A 19,635-nucleotide genomic window follows, 5' to 3' on the forward strand; every position below is an offset into this window, starting at 1 on the left:
AACTTTTTATATATCAGAAATTTGGATTTCTATCAACGCAAATATCAAAAAAAATAACGTGGATCCATATGATGCTGTGACCAGTTCACTATTTTCTTTAAATTTGGGTGTTTTATCGTGTGGCCGGGTTAGCTCAGTTGATAGAGCAAGCACACATACAGTGGGGAGAACAAGTATTTGATACACTGCCGATTTTGCAGGTTTTCCCACTTACAAAGCATGTAGCAGTCGTCATTTTTTATCATAGGTACTCTTCAACTGTGAGTGACAGAATCTAAAACAAAAATCCAGAAAATCACATTGTATAATTAATTTGCATTTTGTTGCATGACATAAGTATTTGATACATCAGAAAAGCAGAACTTAATATTTGTTTGCAATTACAGAGATCATACGTTTCCTGTAGTTCTTGAGCAGGTTTGCACACACACTGCAGCAGGGATTTTGGCCCACAGACCTTTTTCAGATCCTTCAGGTTTCGGGGCTGTCGCTGGGCAATACGGTCTTTCAGCTACCTCCAAATATTTTCTATTGGGTTCAGGTCTGGAGACTGGCTAGGCCACTCCAGGACCTTGAGATGCTTCTTACGGAGCCACTCCTTAGTTGCCCTAGCTGTGTGTTTCAGGTCGTTGTCATGCTGGAAGACCCAGCTTCAATGCTTTTACTGAGGGAAGGAGGTTGTTGGCCAAGATCTCGCGATACATGGCCCCATCCATCCTCCCCTCAATACGGTGCAGTCGTCCTGTCCCCTTTGCGGAAAAGCATCCCCAAAGAATGATGTTTCCACCTCCATGCTTCACGTTTGGGATGGTGTTCTTGGGGTTGTACTCCTCCTTCTTCCTCCAAACACGGCGAGTGGAGTTTAGACCAAAAAGCTCTATTTTTGTCTCATGAGACCACATGACCTTCTCACATTCCTCCTCTGGATCATCCAGATGGTCATTGGCAAACTTCAGACGGGCCTGGACATGCGCTGGCTTGAGCAGGGGAACCTTGCGTGCGCTGCAGGATTTTAATCCATGACGCCGTAGTGTGTTACTAATGGTTTTCTTTGAGACTTTGGTCCCAGCTCTCTTCAGGTCATTGACCAGGTCCTGCCATGTAGTTCTGGGCTGATCCCTCACCTTCCTCATGATCATTGATGCCCCACGAGGTGAGATCTTGCATGGTGCCCCAGACCGAGGGAGATTGACCGTCATCTTGCACTTCTTCCATTTTCTTATAATTGCACCAACAGTTTTTGCCTTCTCACCAAGCTGCTTGTCTATTGTCCTGTAGCACATCCCAGCCTTGTGCAGGTCTACAATTTTATCCCTGATGTCCTTACACAGCTCTCTGGTCTTGGCCATTGTGGAGAGGTTGGAGTCTGTTTGATTGAGTGTGTGGACAGGCATCTTTTATACAGGTAACGAGTTAAAATAGGTGGAGTTAATACAGGTAATGAGTGGAGAACAGGAGGGCTTCTTAAAGAAAAACTAACAGTTCTGTGAGAGCCAGAATTCTTACTGCTTAGTACGTGATCAAATACTTATGTCATGCAATAAAATACAAATTAATTATTTAAAAATCATACAATATGATCTTCTGGATTTTTGTTTTAGATTCTGTCACTCACAGTTGAAGAGTACCTATGATAAAAATTACAGACCTCTACATGCTTTGTAAGTAGGAAAATCTGCAAAATCTGCAGTGTATCAAATACTTGTTCTCCCCACTGTATATAGAGGTTTACTCCTCGATGCAGCGGCCGCGGGTTCGACTCCGACCTGTCGCCCTTTGCTGCATGTCATTCCCCCTCTCTCTCCCCTTTCATGTCTTCAGCTGTCCTGTGGAAATAAAGGCCTAAAAATGGCGGAAATAGCTTAAAAAACCTTGGGGGGAAAAGAACAATAAAAACTTCAAATCGCAGAAGAAAAGTGACAAAAACGTTGGAAAAAGTTGCATAGTGGGCAGGAGGACAACACGAGGGTTAATAATCAAAACGCTTATTGAGAAAATGAATGGGATTTTGACTTCCGGAACCACACTGTTATTTTGTAAGAGCTGGAAGGTGTTCAGAGGAGCAAAGTTGACCTGTAATGGGAAAATTACATTTAAGCACAATTCCTTATATTTTTATGTTTAATTCGTACTTTAATTCTCTCACAAATGCTTAAAGAGTCTATCTCATTTCCCACATGCAGATTTATATTCTAACTTTGTGAGACATCCAGTCTGGAACAATATGAGAGCACTGTTAGCCTGAACCGATAAAGGTACAAGGTCACCCTAAAACTATCATGTTTTCCCATGCCAGTTAAGATGTAACTGGGGGGTGAAAGTCGTACAGGGAGGAGGAGGTGAGATGACTCCAAGATGTCTCTTGTATTCCTCTGATTGTCTTCATGTGTATCAGATTGCCTGTCAAAATTGTAGCGTCATAATAATCCAAGTGCGTATGTGCTGTCACCTGAAGATGCATATAAGCCTGGTGTTCTGTTCACTCATTTGAGAAACTGACTCCACACTGGGCTGCGGCCTTTTGTGAAATCATGTTGATCCTATATTTGCAAATATATCTTTTTTAATAAAATACAAAAACCCAACTTGGTTTTAGTCTCAGTCTGTCTTATTTGTTTCAATTTACTGAACTCTGAAAACTCTTCCCCCTGCTGCAAAGGAAACTTCCACGACAAAACATGGCGACGAGATGGGAGATCATGTGCAGGGGTCAGATAAGAGAGACTCCGTGGTTGACTGAGGACTCGCGATCCGAGATCCAACGATCTTCGCCTCTACCTCGCCCAAAAAGCATTCAGAGAGAGAGGATCAGAAACCACGGAGGACTCTACTGACCCAACACTGATCTATTAAGACGGAAGCAATTCCAAGCAGCAGGGTAAGATCACACTCTAATTTAAATTAAATTCAGAGTAATTTGAATTGGCTGAAGTAAAACTTCCAGAAACAAATACTGACTTTGGACACTGAGATAGGATAAACATTGGGGTTGTTTGTATAGATTTTGGGGGTATTTTTAAGGTGGTATAGATACATAATTGTGATCACTCCAGCAGTGTTTTTGCACCATAAAACTGATCCACGCACGGGTGTGACTTTGCTTTGTAGATTTTCGGGGGACAAATCTAATTAGGTTTTGAAGTAAATCTAATAAACAGTTTTTCAGAAACTGTTAGGTTTTTTTTGTGTTTGGTTTTTCCGAAATAAGATAGAAACCGGGCCTTACAGTGACGATTGTAAGTAGGATAGAAGTACTTCTTCCCAGTGTAATGGGTAACGGGTCGAGCGGATCCGGGTCACACGTCCCTAGGGGAACCGTGGTGGGTGACATGGTGCGAGAATACGGCTCAAAAAAAGCCTGGAGTGTCTGCCATATTGGTCAAAATTTTTTTGGTTTTTCCTTTAAATTGGGGCAAATTGAAAATATTCAAACAGGAATTAGGAAAACAAGAGAAAAAACTAATGAAAAAGACAAAATTAAGAGGATTTAAAGCTACTGAGTACAGGAAAAACAAAGAATGTTTTCAGGGAAAGAATGCAACACACATACACCAATCCTCATCAGTTTTCTGAGCTTTCTCTAAAAATCAGGAGGACAAGTTGGAGAAATGGAGGGACGAAGAGGACACAGACTCAACTAAAAAACGAGTACGTGAGAAAACCATGTTTGAAGCGATTTGTCTGCATGTTACAACAGGCTGGTGGGCAACATATGGAGCGCGGACCCGAAAAAGGCCGCTCCCACGAAGGACGTGGTCGAGCCAGAAGAGGCCGAGGCGGGTACCGTGGGCAAAATAATGAGCCCAACGAACCAGACCAGTGTCGGTACTGCAAGGACTTTGGACATTGGGTATGTAACTGCCCGAAGAAAAAGCAAAAAACACCTTAAGACAAAGAACAACACTTGTCCCTCTGTTTGACTGAGTCCAACAGCTGATAAGAAGGTAGTGCTACCGCACACACACACACTTGCTTCATGCAATGAAGAAATGCTTGGCACTGATACACTGTTTTTTGTTTTTGCTATTAGGGACAATTGATAGGCTAGAAAGTTCTGAAAAATAATCTATTCAGTTAAACCATTATAGTATGTTATCTTCTGAAACCTAGAAGAAAATGCCTACTACTGAGGGTAAAGTTAAAGGGGTTCCACTTACAAAACTTGATTATTAGAGCTATTAGATTTGACACTGAAGTGCAGTGGTCATTCTATTTGGTCAATTGGGAATACAGGTTAAACAGTAAAAGAACAATTTTCTGTTCCTTTCTCATATACATGGAAACTTTTTTTGGGGTCTGGTTTATGTCCACTTATTTTGCTCAGGTAGTGATTTAATGTGCACTTTTAACATTGGCTTAACCTCAACACCTGATGGATTGAGAATTTCTCATAATGATGCATCTGACAAAACCACATTTGTTAATCACAGTGTGGCTAAAATGACCTCACTGAGGCAGCGTCTGTAATCAGCCCTGCCTCTGACTACATGAAACCTGACAACCTGCACTACACAGCTCATGTTACTACAGGGCCTGATGAAGAATGCTCAAAACGGTTCTTTAGAGACATAATGACAGTTGGACAACCTCACATCTGATTTGGACTGATATGGACTGTGTTGTAGCTGCATGCTTGACTGACAACCAATATAGTTTTGTTTTAGTGCCCAGCTTGTGTTTTTTCTACATCTCTCAAGGCTGCATTTGCTATTTCCTTCCTCGAGAGAGTTTTTTGGTACAGTGCTGTTTTCATGTAAAATGAACAGAATAGCAGCTTTTTCAGTTTTAGTGTTAATGATTAGGATTTTTTTTTTACTTGAGCCTGTCACGTAAAAATGTCTGTACACGTTCCTGAGGTCACTGTAAGACTTTTTGCTGCCGAAGCTAATGAAGCGTTCGTGAATATGAAACTGGCTTCCCCGACCCCTAAAAACAGTTCATGCAGACCGTTGATGAGCACAAGAGCTGCGTGGCTCTGTGTTGCTGCAACACCACGGCGACAAAACTCCGTCCGGTTGCAAATTTCTCTGCTAAACTTGATTCTGCCGCTCGAAGCATTAAATACGCCCTGTTCCACATTCTGTGTCACACATTTTGTGGGAACAGAATGAAAAACTCTATTTATCTGTGGCCAGGTACCTTAGATATTACTACTCTGTTAGATTGCAAAATGTCACTCTAACAGATGCACTGTTCTTAACCCTGATTTTCTTCTCCACACACCAGCTGACAGAGAGAAACAATGGTGTTGCAGAGCTACAGGTGGTCTGAACACCATGACCTGACCTCTCTGACACACCTCTCACTAACCCTGATTTCATTTTTTTTAGGTTAACAGTTCTTCTTCCAGAGACTCTAGCAGTGGCCTAACCGTGTGGGCTTCTCTGTTGTAGGTGTATCTGATGCTATCTGATTTGGACCTCTGCCATCTCATCTCTCAGTACAAGCAGTAGAGCTCATTCTTCCTAACAGAAGGCTATCCAGCTTTTTCTTTCCTAAATTTTGCAAAGTTGACACATGGGTTAAAGACCATGTGTAAAATGGGGGGATGATTAGTATGATGGAAATACAATTGAGGGAAAAACAATTGTTTCACAATGGTGAAACAACATAGGTTCACAAATGATTATTTATTTATTTTTTGGTCAAGACTACTGTCAGCCAGTGTAGGAGCCAAAGCCCTACTCACTGAAATAATTCCAAAATGGAGAATTCCTACCAAAATCTCAAGTATAGTGGTTCGCATTCAAAATGCAACATGCCTACATTTGACAAAAGCTCTGCTTATTGTACTGAGGTATAGAATGCGCAGGCGCAAGCGACTTAACCTGTCACCTTTTGAGATTTTGTTTACAGCACCTCCACACATTGGACTTGGGTAAAGAGGACACCCACCAGACACACCACTGTGTGAGGACCAACTGGTAACGTATTGTGTCTCACTGCAAAAGGCACAAATTCCTGATGACATGCTAACAACCACAATGAGAGCAGCAGAGACACTCAGTGAGGTGATTGGTTAACCCTCACTGTAGACTAAGCTTACAGAGCAGCAAGGCCATAGCAACACACACACACAGTCAGAGATAAGAGAGAAATCAGGAGTTGTGTATGTAGAGTTCAGCAATGATTTTTGATATAGTTTTTGTCATAAATTATAGAATGTGATATGTTTCCCATATCAGGTAACAAATTGGATGAATAGATGTCAAATTAGAAGTACTTAGGTTTGTTCTATAGGCCTAAAAAACTTTAATTTATAATGATTTTTAGAACTACCAGACAACAAGTAGTATAACTTTGGGTTGCAAACTAAAGATAAAAAGAAAATAAACAACATATTTTTGTTTAATTCGTCTTAGTTTATTGGTTATATTGAAACCAATACAGGTTGAAATGAGATTTCAGCCTAAAAACAGTTAATTTAATATTGTACTCTAGTGAGTTTTTTTCAGTAAAACTGCACTAAAGACTTTGTTTGTATTTTGATTTGCTATATCACAAATAGGTTAAAACTAAATTAATTGATGTTGACGTTGAAAACACTTTGGTGATTGGTTTTCTTTTAAAAGTAATGATTTATTGAATTTTGTGTTGCTTTTATTCAGGTTTTGCTGTGTAACACAGGACAGTGTTAATGGCTAAACCACTGAACAGATTTATATGTGCTGCGTTTTTTGAGTCATGAGCTTGTCATGCCTCAAATAGAAGGGATATAGTAGCAATAATAAATAGGGTGTTTAATGAATGGGGTGTTCACATAATGTTTTTTATTTAAAAACTATTCTAAAGAAAATTTTGTTTTGTTTTGATTGACTTTCACTATTTACTGAAACACAACCTTTAAAGTAATCTAAAAGAGAACAATTATAAAAGCAGTGTTTCCTTTTTAGCACAATTTGTATGGATTTTATAGAGTTAAACCAGCATGAGGGAAAGAAATGCGGTTTTATAATTATTGATATTCACTCCAAGTGATAATATTGATAAAAGAACAAATAATGCTTTTTGGAGTTCTGTTTTGTGCCACACGGCGCCTCATTCGTGTCAGTGGCGTCCATCTCGCTCCCCCTCCAGCTGCAGGACCAGTAAAAACCGTCTGGGGGTACGGACCAGCAGACGGACTGGGAGAAGGAGGGGGGGGGCGAGAGACCGTTCTGCTCTGACACATCTGACGCACTGTGAAGTTAAGTAGCACACAGACTCACATTCTGAAAATACACACACTATTAGGAGAAGATAATTAGAAGTACTTATTTTTACTTTTAAGATAAGTATTGTGTTTTGTTTGTTTAAAGTACGTTTCGTTGTTCGAATCTGAATTGGATTGATGAAAATTTGATAGAAATAACTTTGGCTTTAGGTAAAGTCTGACATAAAACATCTGTAAACTATTTTTGGGTAAATACAGGCATAAATGATCCATTCAAAGACTTCCTATAAACCTGGTTTGAAAAGGGGAATACCTTAATTTGTATTTTTCTAGACTCTTGCACTTGCTGCATCTTTCCTGAGACCTGTGTAAGTTGTGTGAGGTTTGGGTAAGTGCTGAGATGGTTTGAAACCATGATGATTAAATGTATCAACAACTTGGAGATATGATTAAGACTAAATATCTAAATGAAAATGTTTAATGTTGATGTGACTGCTTAATGATGTACATTATGAGTAATGTACTGAGACAATGGTATACGCATATTCATTTAATATTTACTCTCATATTTATATGTTTACACGAAAAGTAAAATATAATATAAGTTAAAGATAACTCTTATAAACAGAAAAAGATAATACTTTTATACCATAAAGATAATAATATATAATATACTAGTATACTTTATAAATAGAAGGTGTAACAATTCAGTCAGGAAAAGCTTAGAGGAAACAAGAGCTTTAGAGAGATAGAGAAGTGCACTGGATGCCAGTCTATGAGAGACTGGCTCAGGTTACAGCAGGCGTGTCCAGCGAGGAGGAGTCTGCCTCAAGACCTTCTGTCTCTGAGCTTTCAGCACACCTACATAAAAACTTGAATTGACTCAAATGCCTAAAAGTTTAGAAAAAACAAGAAGTTGCCTTTCAGGCCAGTTCCTGCTGTTACCAGAGAGCTAAAAGTACTTTTGAATTAGGATAATAGGTTTCCTATTGATGGATTGTATAGGAGTTCAATTTAACAGTTACTTTCAATCGGAAGTCAATTATATTTGATCTACTTCTTGCTTTCATCTGAGGGAATTTAGCCCACACTGGGGAAATTCATATAGGTGATAAACGAACAGTTGGTTTTTGATTTCAAAGACAAATTATGTAATTTTTAGGAATGACTAATTTGGATTTCAAAGACAAAAAAGTTAGTATCAGAATTTTGTCAAATGCTTACAGATGCTATTTGTAATCTGACATATTTGGGTTAAAAAGAATTAGGATTTTTGTACACAAAACATAGTAAAGAGAGTTGTAAGGACCTCAGGAAGAATGCAATGCAGGAGCTAATGAGGATCCTAATCAAACAGAGATGCACCGATTACAACTTTCTAGGCCCTTTCCGATTTCCGATTTTTCCATTGAGTTTGACCAGCCGATACCGATTTTAGCCGATTACGATTTCATTTTTTCTAACCACTTTACAGCACACACAAATATTTATTTTCTATCTTTTCTTTAATAGAAAATTTTACATTTTGCATAGAACATAGAATAATTTTTGAACAGATAATCGATCGCTAGACTATACTATAAATTACTCCTGGTGTGGGAAATTAACCCACAGTTAAAGTGCAATGTTATGGAAGAACCATTTCCTTCTTTTCACATCCAATATCCAACTAAAAAAATGTGATATATTTAGCAAACTAAACTTCTGTATGTATGAAAACAGGGAAAACAGGTAATGGCAATAAAATAATATATAAATAAGAAATAAAAATAAAATAAATATAGCCTTAATGCAGTATAAAGATATTTCTCAAAACACACACATGCATCCCCACTAACCTGGAAAGCGTTTTAAACAGTAATGTTAATACAGCGTGTCGGAGGAATACAGCGTCTCCTACAGCGGCCAGCGGGCGTCAGAGGCAGAGGGACCACAGCGTTCGCTAACGTTAGCTTCTTGTCTCATCTGGGGTCTGATAAACAGTCAATTCAGCAAAGTCAGTGTGCCCAACGCTATTTTCCAATAAACTGCTCTGTCATATTTCACGGACCCGCGGTTTTCATGTTCCAGTTTTTCAGCCTCAGAGGGGAGAGAGAGAGCGGCTGACCGTTCGCCTGAGATCAGTAGAGCTGACGGCTCTGCAGAGCCGCGTATAATTACGACTTTATGACATTTCATAAACAGCTGATTGAGCAGCAGTGCGCCGCTGCTACATGCATATAGCGGAAACCCTGCATGTCATGGCCGATGAAGTGAAAATCGGCCAATTCCGGTCACCGGCCAGTCAATCGGTGCATCTCTACGAACAAACAAACAAAAAAACTGTTTTAATAAAACGCATTAAAACTAAACATACAGCTAAATGTAGCAGCTTTAGTCAAACAGGAAGCTACACTCTTCGTTTTTTAATGACACTTGTCAGATGGTTAACTCACTTCAAGGTATAACATTTTCGCATTAAAATCTAAAAAGACTAGACCTATGGAATATATTTTCTTAAGCTGTGTATTTACATTATCCCAAATGTTTCAAAAAATGTTCAAAACCAGAGAAATCTGTCACTTTAAGCAAGGTAATGGCAGAGAGGCTAAAATAGAGAAGTAATGGCATCATATTATTGGTGTACACAGCATATGCCAGTAATATATTGTCTGATCATAGCAGGTGAAGTTTTAAGGCTTGGCTACACACCGACCTGTCAATCAGGACAGAGGTCGGTGAGAGTCTGTGTTTTTATTTTAAACTTTGACCCTCTCTCTGTCTCCCTGTTTTTTTACTTCATCAAAGTAAATTGGAACATTAACTTGTCCGTGACTCCTTGAACATTATTTCTGCCTGAGTCACGTAGTGTGGGTTAACTCCCAAGATCCCTGACTACTTCACAACATCATCAGTCTGTCTTTTGTTATTGATTTGATTGAGAGACCCTGAGCAATAGAAATATCATACTGTGTGCTTAAGTGTTTAAGTTGGTCAAAATTGGATTAATCATACTTTCATAATTTTTATTCATATGACAATTATGTGTGTAACAACATTTTATAATACATTTTGTTAATTTTGTATTACTTTATTGTAGTACTTTTCTTAGTGTCAAGCTTCTGTGTACAGAAATAAACTCAATATCTGTGTCAGCTTCACAGATTCGCCGAAAATTCTGTGACGGGCCCACGGATGCGATGCCTATGTAGGTCAATGACATCATCATCCGTGGTCTACGCACAGATTCTCTGATCACAGCACGTTTCTTTCTGTACACAGAAGCTGTATACAGCTTTGCTATTATTGGTATTTTTAGCCCAATAATCGCTGTTTTAATCAACATTTATTCACCAGATCTTATCATGGTTTAATTGTATTTCTTTTAATGTTATTATTTCGGTCTATTTCGGCCAGGGAAGCTGCTTTGCTGTTTTAATATTTTTTAAACTATAATACTATATCTAGCAACATATATTTAGATATTATCATAGTATGCATTTCTTTATTTTAATAATATTATTTTGGTCTTATTACTGGTGAAATATTACAGTATGCTGTAAGACAGAACAGATATGATCAGAGTTGGGCGCATGCAAAGCCAATTTCCCACAATGCAATGCCGGCATTCATTTCAGAGAATCAGACAACGATTAGCGGGTCTTTAACGCCAGTATCGCCTCAATATACATCTATATAATCAGTGGTTTTGTCACCAGCAACAACACGTTGCTCAGCTTTGTTCCAGTAAGTTATGCACCGTAATAACGTTTAAAAAAATCCGCGTGTATATATCTATCGTCCTGGTAGGCTTAAATTAACAGCGCCACCTGCTGTTGTGGAGTGCGAATTACAGGACATTTGTTAGAAAATGTACCTGCATTTGTGTGTGGATCTGAGGGCATTTGTGTGTGGATCAGCAAGGCGGAAAATTAGTACCAAAAGTCACGTACTTGTAGAATTTGTTTTGTACCTGAAGGATTTTCTTTTGTACTTGAAAGATTTTAGTTTGTACTATTTTTTGTCATTGAAGAAATACGTTTCTTTGTATGTGTAACATATACTGTATTTGTTTGATAGGTGGTTTCTTATTTGCAGAACAAAATGCGTTAGTTTGTGAATGATGTTTTGTATTTGCAAACCACACTGAGTTTGTTTGTGAATCGTTGGGCGTGAGTAAAACACGTTTTGTGTGTGTGTGAGGTTTTGGCATGATTCTAACTCCATACACCACTTCCTGGTGTTATGGCACAGAACGACCACTAGATGGACCACAAAACAAAGACACAACCAGCATGGAGTCACTATGCTGTTGACCAAACACTGATAGACCTTCATGATGCCTTGGTACAGTTGTCCAGTAAATAGTTTGGGCTGCTAGTAGTGTAGAGTATTATTACTCTTCCACTTATCAAAGGGTGTCTACACAGCTCAGTGATTCCCCTCACCTTGTAAACATTGGGGACTCAGCCCAAACTTAGGGGGGCATGCTCCCCTGGGAGACTTTTTCCATTTACAGCAGCTATATGCACTACTTATAAGCCAGAGAAAACTTGTGTGTCACTAAAATCATGTCTTAACAAGAGGAAAGAAAACCTAACAACAGAGCTGCATTAAGAGGCGGAGCAACACTGGACGGACAACAATCCATCTTCATATTCCTTAAATGAAACAAGAATAAACCACTGTAACATCAAACTGTTTAGTAGGGTTGCATAGTTATTTTTAGAGAAAATGAATTTTCTTTTAACACTTTTTGCCATTTTGAACAACTACTTGACCTCCTATGATTGGTTACTAGTCGATGAAAACAGTGACCTCAGTTAACATGGCCGAACATTGATTATCTTTGACTCCTTTTATTTTTCTGTATACGATCTAAAAAGTTTGGCCACCTTGTCACACCAAGTCAAAGTGTCCCTGAGCAAGACACTGAACCCCAAGATGCTCCCCAAATGCTATTAGCTGTAGGGTTGGGTACCGAAACCTGGTGTTAAACGACAGGTATCTACCGGACCGCATAGCAATGCAGATTTTGGTTCCTCATTTTGGTGCCACTGAAATACCTGCGCTTCTCTCTGATGCTCCGAAACAGAAGTTATAACAGAAACATCGCTGCAAGTGACGCTAGTTAACACTATACCTGACAGCAGGCAACATTAGCCTACCGTTAGCCAGTAGCTGGATTAAACACGGTAAACATGTGAAAGTGTGACTGTATTTCACTGTAGAGGATTACAACCGCGGGACGTAGCAGCCTGCAGCTGCTGTTGTCTGGAAAAATAACAGACGGTGCTTTCACTTGAAACTCACTGCACCGGTATCGAAAAAAAAAAAAACAACTGTTAGCTGTCCACTGCTCCTAATACTTAGGATGGGTTAAAGTAAAGAAACTAATTTTCCTATATACACTCTGTGTAGGTGATGATTAAGAATAAAGTTAGTTTGTTAATGGGTTCAGTTGTGGCGGCAGCAAATTACCAGAATAACAAAACTCACAGCAACATGTAGTCCTGATACCACAGCACTCCATTACAGTAAGTGACGGAGTAACACTGGATGTACAGCATTCTAACGTCAGTTTCCTTGGAGTCAAACTCGTTGTACATGTTGTAATCAGATTAGACTGCTCCTGCCACATTACATAATTAACCTGAAAACTCTCTGGCAGCACAACAGGTCCGACTGGGTCCTGCTCTCACGTCACATGACGTTTCTGGATATAAAGGTGTTAGGATGTGACAGATGTCAGTCAGGTGAACACAGACAGCAGCAGCATCTGTCAGTGTCTGCTGATGAAGGTACCACGTCTCTCTGACCTCATCTGAACGGGACTTTAACAGCGGAGCGGCCTGACAGGTAACACTACACACCTTTGATGAAGAACTCGGCTATCATTTGTGATATTGAGCTACATTATATACTTTAAGATGAAAGCAGTGATACATTCTTTCAGCACTATTGTAAACTGTTTGTAGATCTGAAGTAACTCAGTAATTATTCTATGAAGTGTGACGTTTTGGCCAAAATGAGCCTTTTTATTTTCAGTTGAGTCAGATTTAATCAACACCAGGAAACAAGTTAGATTTTAATCTCCGCTGACTTCCCTGCTGAGATATGAGGAAGTGTCAGAACGTCTCCATCAGCCTGAATACTTTATTCTCTGAAACTTGGATCAGCTGTTTGTTCTCTGACTCTACAAAACTACTCAGAAGAGAGTTGTTTTTAATTGGCAGGTGTGTGTCACAAACTTCATCCTATCAAAAGTGTAGATCTGTCCTGGTTTTGATTTGTGGACACACGTTTTCAACAACAAGATAAAAGATACTTATTAATATTATTATCAGCAAGGCAGTCTTTTAATCCTGAAGTACAGACTGAGTAAAAACACATCCAGAGGTTTCTGAAGGGACAAGTTGAAACCTGCAGTTTGTGTCTGTCAGTTACTGGAGGTGGGTTGGGTGGAGCTGAGGTGTGATAGGCTGGAACAGTTTGTGGTGTTTAGGTGTGACAAGACTGCCACATAAATAACTTCAGTCAAGAATCTGGCAAAATGCCAGCTGGCAAATGGAGGGTTGTCTCAGTCAAGATCAGATGCTCCTGCCATTGTGCCCTCAGGCCTCTCCAGCTAATGACTCTGTCTTTTCGTCTGTTCATTAGACAAGCTTAGTTCTCAAATCAAATTGAAACCTAATCAAGTAAGACTTCACCAGATAGACAATAGAAGATAGATACCCGGGTGGGGGCAAACTTACGGGAGAGTGCTCCACTCATTCCAATCAGATGTGTTAAGCTTAAAGTTGTAGTTTCATGATGATGTTATCTTTCTTGTACATTATAGTATTGTTTGGTGTCATGCTGCTAGCAAGGCTAAAACAACAAGACAAAAGCTAACAGAATATATGACTGACTTAAACTCTTCATGTGTGGTTTACATTAATTAGCATGCTGCTTTAACATTTAGTTTCCATTTATACCCCTTTCACACTGGGTCACTTGCTCACAAAGACTTTAAAAATAGTGGATGTTTGGCCAAGATTTGGGCATTACCATCTTGACAATTTTTGACGAGAGGGCGGAGCTAGGGAGGATGATGCGGCCAAGCCAGTGATGTTTATGTCTGCAGTGGTGCTAAGCTAAATGCTAAAGAGGGAATGTTGCTGCAGGTAAACTTGGACCTCCGGGTACTGGTGCCATTTATCTGCATATACGGCTAAATGGTCATAAATCCATTCCAAATGTAATGAATGAAATGCAGAGGAAAACGTGCCCTTCTCCCCAAAATCATCTTGAGTTAATGTTAATTTGTACTTTAGAATGTAAACGGCTGAGAAACAATCTCATTTACGGGTCTGTATCGCTCTCACTTTGCTTGCCCAGGCTCACTTGTTCCTTTTGGGGGCCCAGTGCAAAAGCAAAACAAGTTTTACACAGGGCCTCCAAAAAGCTAGGAACGGCCTTGCTAGCTGATGTTTCTAAAAGTTGGAGGAGCTGCTGGACAAGATGCACCTGTCATGGGCAGATGCGTAGCGTGCTGCCAAGGATTAAAGGCGATGGAGAGATCTCTTTGCAGCCTTCTATCCCATAGGGGATGAAGAGTTTTGACGCTTAACATAACGACTGGGATGAAGTTAGTTTAATGTTTGACATTCGGTTTTCACGGATGTTACCTTAAGTAGGTCCGTGTCAAAGCCTTGATTTCACTCAGTTTCAGGGTATGTTGGAGAGTTAATTTAGACAGATGTTTCACAGTTATTTTTAACTCAAAATCACCAAAAATGACGATGCAGTTAAGAGCACAAACAACTGAATGTCTTTCCAACGCGCCCGTCACAATAGACGTACTTAGGGACCGTCGTTTTTTTTACGCATTGTTTGTTTTTCACCTCTTGCATTGTATGCTAAACAATAAATTATTATGTACAAATTAATTTCGTGGTTTTACTTCCAATTCATAACATCACAAAATTAAAGCTGTAAGAGGTTGTCTGACAAGTGTGTGTCATGTGAATTGTTCTCAGTAAATTCATCAATGAAAAACCTATAGAATTGATAACTTCTAAATGTTCATTTTTTACACAATAGGTCACTGAAGATGATAAAGAATTTGCTTAAGACTTTTTCGAAAACAGCTGTGAAAGTTGTGAGGATGTCTGAGACATATTACAGGTGGTTTGATGTCAATATATACAGAAATGAAAAAGCTATTACAATGATAACCTTTAAATATGCATTAAATAGCGAAGAGATCATTGATATTGATAAGGTATTTTTAAAGTATTTTTCACAAAATAACAGCTGTGAAAGTTGTGAGAAGATGTCTGAACATATTGCAGGTGGTTTGATGTCAATATATTCATTAATTATAAACCTATTAAATAGATAACCTTTAAATATGCATTTTATAGACAATTGGTTACTGATGAGGATGCTAAGGGATTTGCTAAAGACTTTAACACAAACTAAAAGCTGTGAAAGTTGTGAGAGGATGTCTGAAGCTAAGTTTCCATCCACTTGTCAATCGAATTATCTGAAGTTTGGTAAAAAAAACTCATGCGAATAAAGCTGGTGAAAGTGTGTTTGCATCCAACAGCTTTAAAGCGAATAAAAACCTGTGCGTAATGACGTCACATGCTGTTTTGCGATTAAATTGGTATATCGAATTGATTTGAGACATTTTATGGTGTTTCCATTCATTTTTTAACTGAATCGCACAAAATTCAAGCGAACTTTTGCGAACAAAGTTTTGCTAGACAAAAGTAGTTGTTAATATAGAAGCCAAGCTATAGCCTAAGCTCCGATGGACCTTTGGCTGAGGATCTGATCCAGCTCATCAAAAAGGTGGAACTTGCCTTATATTTCCCCTCCGGCACCGCTGCGAGACAACTCTCTTTTTTGAGCCGTGTATCGCTGTTTGAGCGCCTTCCATTTACTCCGCAGGACGTCCCACGGCTTGTCGTAAGGGACATTCTAAAACGCTTAACGTGAAAAAGCTTAACATGGTTTAATATCTAAACAACAATCAATCATCACCAGATGTATCATGGTCATATCTTGTCATGAACTCTTAAGCCTGTCAAAAAAACTAAATCGAAATCCAACGATTATAGAAGTTATCTCACGTTAATGTGTCAGATAACGTCCATAATATTTGGACATTGGGTTAGATTTGACCGTTTTAAGTGGTTATGATGAGCAATATAGAAGAGGATTTTTTGGTGATGATTGATCGTTGTTTAGGTACATTAAACCATGTTAAGCTTTTTCACATTAGGACTTATAAAGCCAATGAGAACCGTGGAGAGTCAACCCCCAGCCGCTCCGCTGCCCTGAAGCAGAAACGCTTTATGTCAGATAACGTCCATAATAATTGGACGTTGTGTTAGATTATTTGACAGTTTTCCGTGGTTATGATGGGTAATGTGAGAGAGAAATTTGGTGATGATTGATCATTGTTTAGGTACATTAAACCACGTTAATCTTTTTCCTCGCCATATTAATAATATTAATACGGCCACTGATGAAGAAAATATTAACGTGAGATAACTTCTATAATCGTTGGATTTCGATTTAGTTTTTTTGACAGGCTTAAGTGTTCATGACAAGATATAACCATGATAAATCTGGTGATGATCATCGTTGTTTAGATACATTAAACCACGTTAAGCTTTTTCAAGTTAAGCGTTTAATGTCCCTGTCGTAACTGTTGGTCATTTCCTTCACGAGCTTCTGATAAATGATGGCGTTTCTTAGATTTTTGCTATCTAAAATAGCTGTTATATTTTTCTGGTAAATTAAATTAAAAAAGTATCTTGTTTCCTCGTTTGTCCACTTACATCTGTTTTTGTTTTGCAAACAAAGCGGAAATACTGGGCGGAAATGAACTGAAACTTCTTCTTCTTCGTTTTATTGCGGGTTGCAACCATAAAATGACCTAAAACTTAATCGCAATTCATTATTTATTCGGCAAATAACGTTTCCATCAGCGTTTATTGCAGAAGCCGTATATCGATCAAGAGAAAATCCGATGAGACTGAACGTATTTCATTTGAGTCGATATTCATGAAATTCAGTCGGATTTTACTGTTTCCATAAGGCATTTTTCATTCGATATCACTTAATTTGGATACAAATGGGTCGATGGAAACATAGCTTGAGACATATTACAGGTGGTTTGATGTCATTATATTCATTAATGAGAAACGTGTTAAAACTAACATCTTTATTTGTAACTATACATCTTTATTTATATTTAAATTTATTATCTTTATTTATTTTTACAAATTTACAAGTGCGAAATGTTTAATGGCTCTCCCTCTCTATAATGGAAGTGGTTTGAGATTTCTATGTTGAACAGCAAAAAAGGTATTAAAGATTTAAATAGCTGGTATTGCAAAAGTACGTCTATTGTCACGGGCGCATTGGACAGACATTCAGTTCTTTGCGTTCTTAACTGCATCGTCATTTTTGGTGATTTTGAGTTAAAAATAATTGTGAAACCTCTGTCTAAATTAGCTCTACAATATACCCTGAAACTGGAGGAAATTGAGGCTTTGACAAGGACCTATTGAAGGTAACATCCATGAAAACTGACGAATGTCAAACATTAAACTAAATTCACCCCGGAAACATACCGTTATAACGTTACTGTCAGCGCGCTCACTGTGAATGCAAATGCCAGCTGCTGTCTCTTTATATAGCGTTAACTGTAACTTAACGTTAACAGCAATGTTAACGACCATTAAAGTGGCTAGCAAACTTACCGACTCCCCGTTGCAGCAGCAGCTGCCGTGAGGCCAGAGGCTAGCGGATCAGGGTCTGGCTCTGCTTTGTGTTTTCCTGCAGTTTGTTTCCTTGCTGTTATGTTAAAAATCGCAGCAGTATCACCACGGGACACGGTTGTTATTGTAATGTTACATCATGTCAATACTTGCGGTGATTTTAGGACATTAGGTCCAGCCCACAGAGCAGCAGCAGAAGCTCTAACTGACTGAACTACACATAAATCACATCAAACAGCTCATGTGTTGGACAATGAGAACTTCTGCTCTGATACATTGGTGTTTCAGTTTTCTTTCAGTTTGACAAAACTTTCTGATTTTAGCAGGAAGCCACGATGACGGCAGTGGACCTTTTCAACACTTTGGAGGATTTAAAAGAAGAGGAATTTAAGAAATTCAAATGGTGTCTGCAGCAAGACATCCTGGAAGGCTACCAAAGCATTAAAGTGGCCATGTTGGAGATTGCAGAAAGGCAGGACACAGTGGATGTGATGGTGAAAACCTATCAACTTCAAGGAGCTCTGAAGGTGACCAAGAAGGTTTTAGAGAAGATCAACAGGAATGATCTGGTGCAGACTCTGCCAGACACCAGCTCAGGACCAGAAGGTCAGTCACCCTTTTTAATTTGTATTTTCAGGAAGAAAGAGTGGATGGACATGAGAAACACAATACTTGTAAGGGAACAGATTGTTATTTGTGACCTGCTGATACAACTTGTGCACTCGGCAGCAACACATTCTCCAGCTGTAAACAACACTATGAACGATGCATCATTTAAGATTGTAAACAGATAAAAAACTATTTTACAGATAAAAAAAACTAAACTAACATTTATTTCAGTGTAGTCTCTATTTGTTGTAACATTACTGTAGTTGAATTTCAAGCTCATGTTCTGTAAATTGAGTTAGTGGTACCCAGGTCTCATTTAGGTCAGTGGCCAATATAACCTCATGACCTTTCCAGGTGGACAAGTACTTTAACTCTGTGTCTCTAACAGTAACAGCTGTATGATAAGACTGCCAAGGTCACGGAGGACGTCAACACATAACACATTTTGCTGATTTAGACGCCCGTAATATCTTTCAGGTCTTTATGAGGTTCAGCTAAGCCTAATGCCTCCAGCATGAGTTTAAATAAATAAATAGATAGATTCCTGTGGCTGCAAACTTACAGGAGATCGCTCCACTCGTTCCACTCAGATGTGTTAAGCTTAAATTTGTAATTTCATGTTATCTTTCTTGTACATTAGACTAGACTGACATGACACCGTCATAATTATGACATGACACCTATCATGAACATGAAGTATTTTATAATGTCATTAAAGCTTTAAGTACTTAACTTTATTATGATAATTAACGTAACGTAACGTAACAAAACTAATTAAGACTCTCAGCTCCACAAAACTCTGTATTTCTCAGTATGGTCTCATCCGGCGCCATTCACATGCATAATTGTTGTCATTACTTAGAATTCCTCATGGGTGCGGCAGAAACTATGCACTATAGCTTTAAGTGTCATTTAGTAAATTATGACACTTTTAATGTTAAGTTAGCATTGTTTGACATGTTTGTGTTTTGACAACATAAATATGAAAGGCATGCCCAATTATCAAAGTTAGAGAAACCGTTTATCTTTATGTGTTGACATCACATTAAACTGTAATTAAGTAACGTGGAACAGTTTGGACCTGTCATGAAGTTATAAGACCAGTTTGGTGAG

General features: G+C 38.7%; 1 protein-coding gene across 4 annotated transcripts in view; it reads left to right on the plus strand.

The window, feature by feature from the left end:
• Positions 1-19,635, plus strand: part of LOC120566319 (E3 ubiquitin-protein ligase TRIM39-like) — a 503,358-nt gene that overhangs the window by 481,372 nt on the left and 2,351 nt on the right. The window contains exons 1-2 of one of the 4 annotated variants that reach the window (XM_039812687.1): positions 12,808-12,991; positions 18,237-18,519. The exons of 2 other annotated variants lie outside the window; for them this stretch is intronic. In XM_039812687.1, the coding sequence (XP_039668621.1) occupies positions 18,249-18,519 (271 nt within the window). In that variant the 5' untranslated portion in view covers positions 12,808-12,991; positions 18,237-18,248. Of the gene's footprint in view, positions 1-12,807; positions 12,992-18,236; positions 18,520-19,635 lie in introns of those variants that run through there. One more of the 4 variants, XM_039812696.1, reaches the window with a different exon arrangement.

Source organism: Perca fluviatilis, chromosome 1 (genome assembly GCF_010015445.1).
Source record: "Perca fluviatilis chromosome 1, GENO_Pfluv_1.0, whole genome shotgun sequence".
NCBI lineage: Eukaryota > Metazoa > Chordata > Actinopteri > Perciformes > Percidae > Perca > Perca fluviatilis.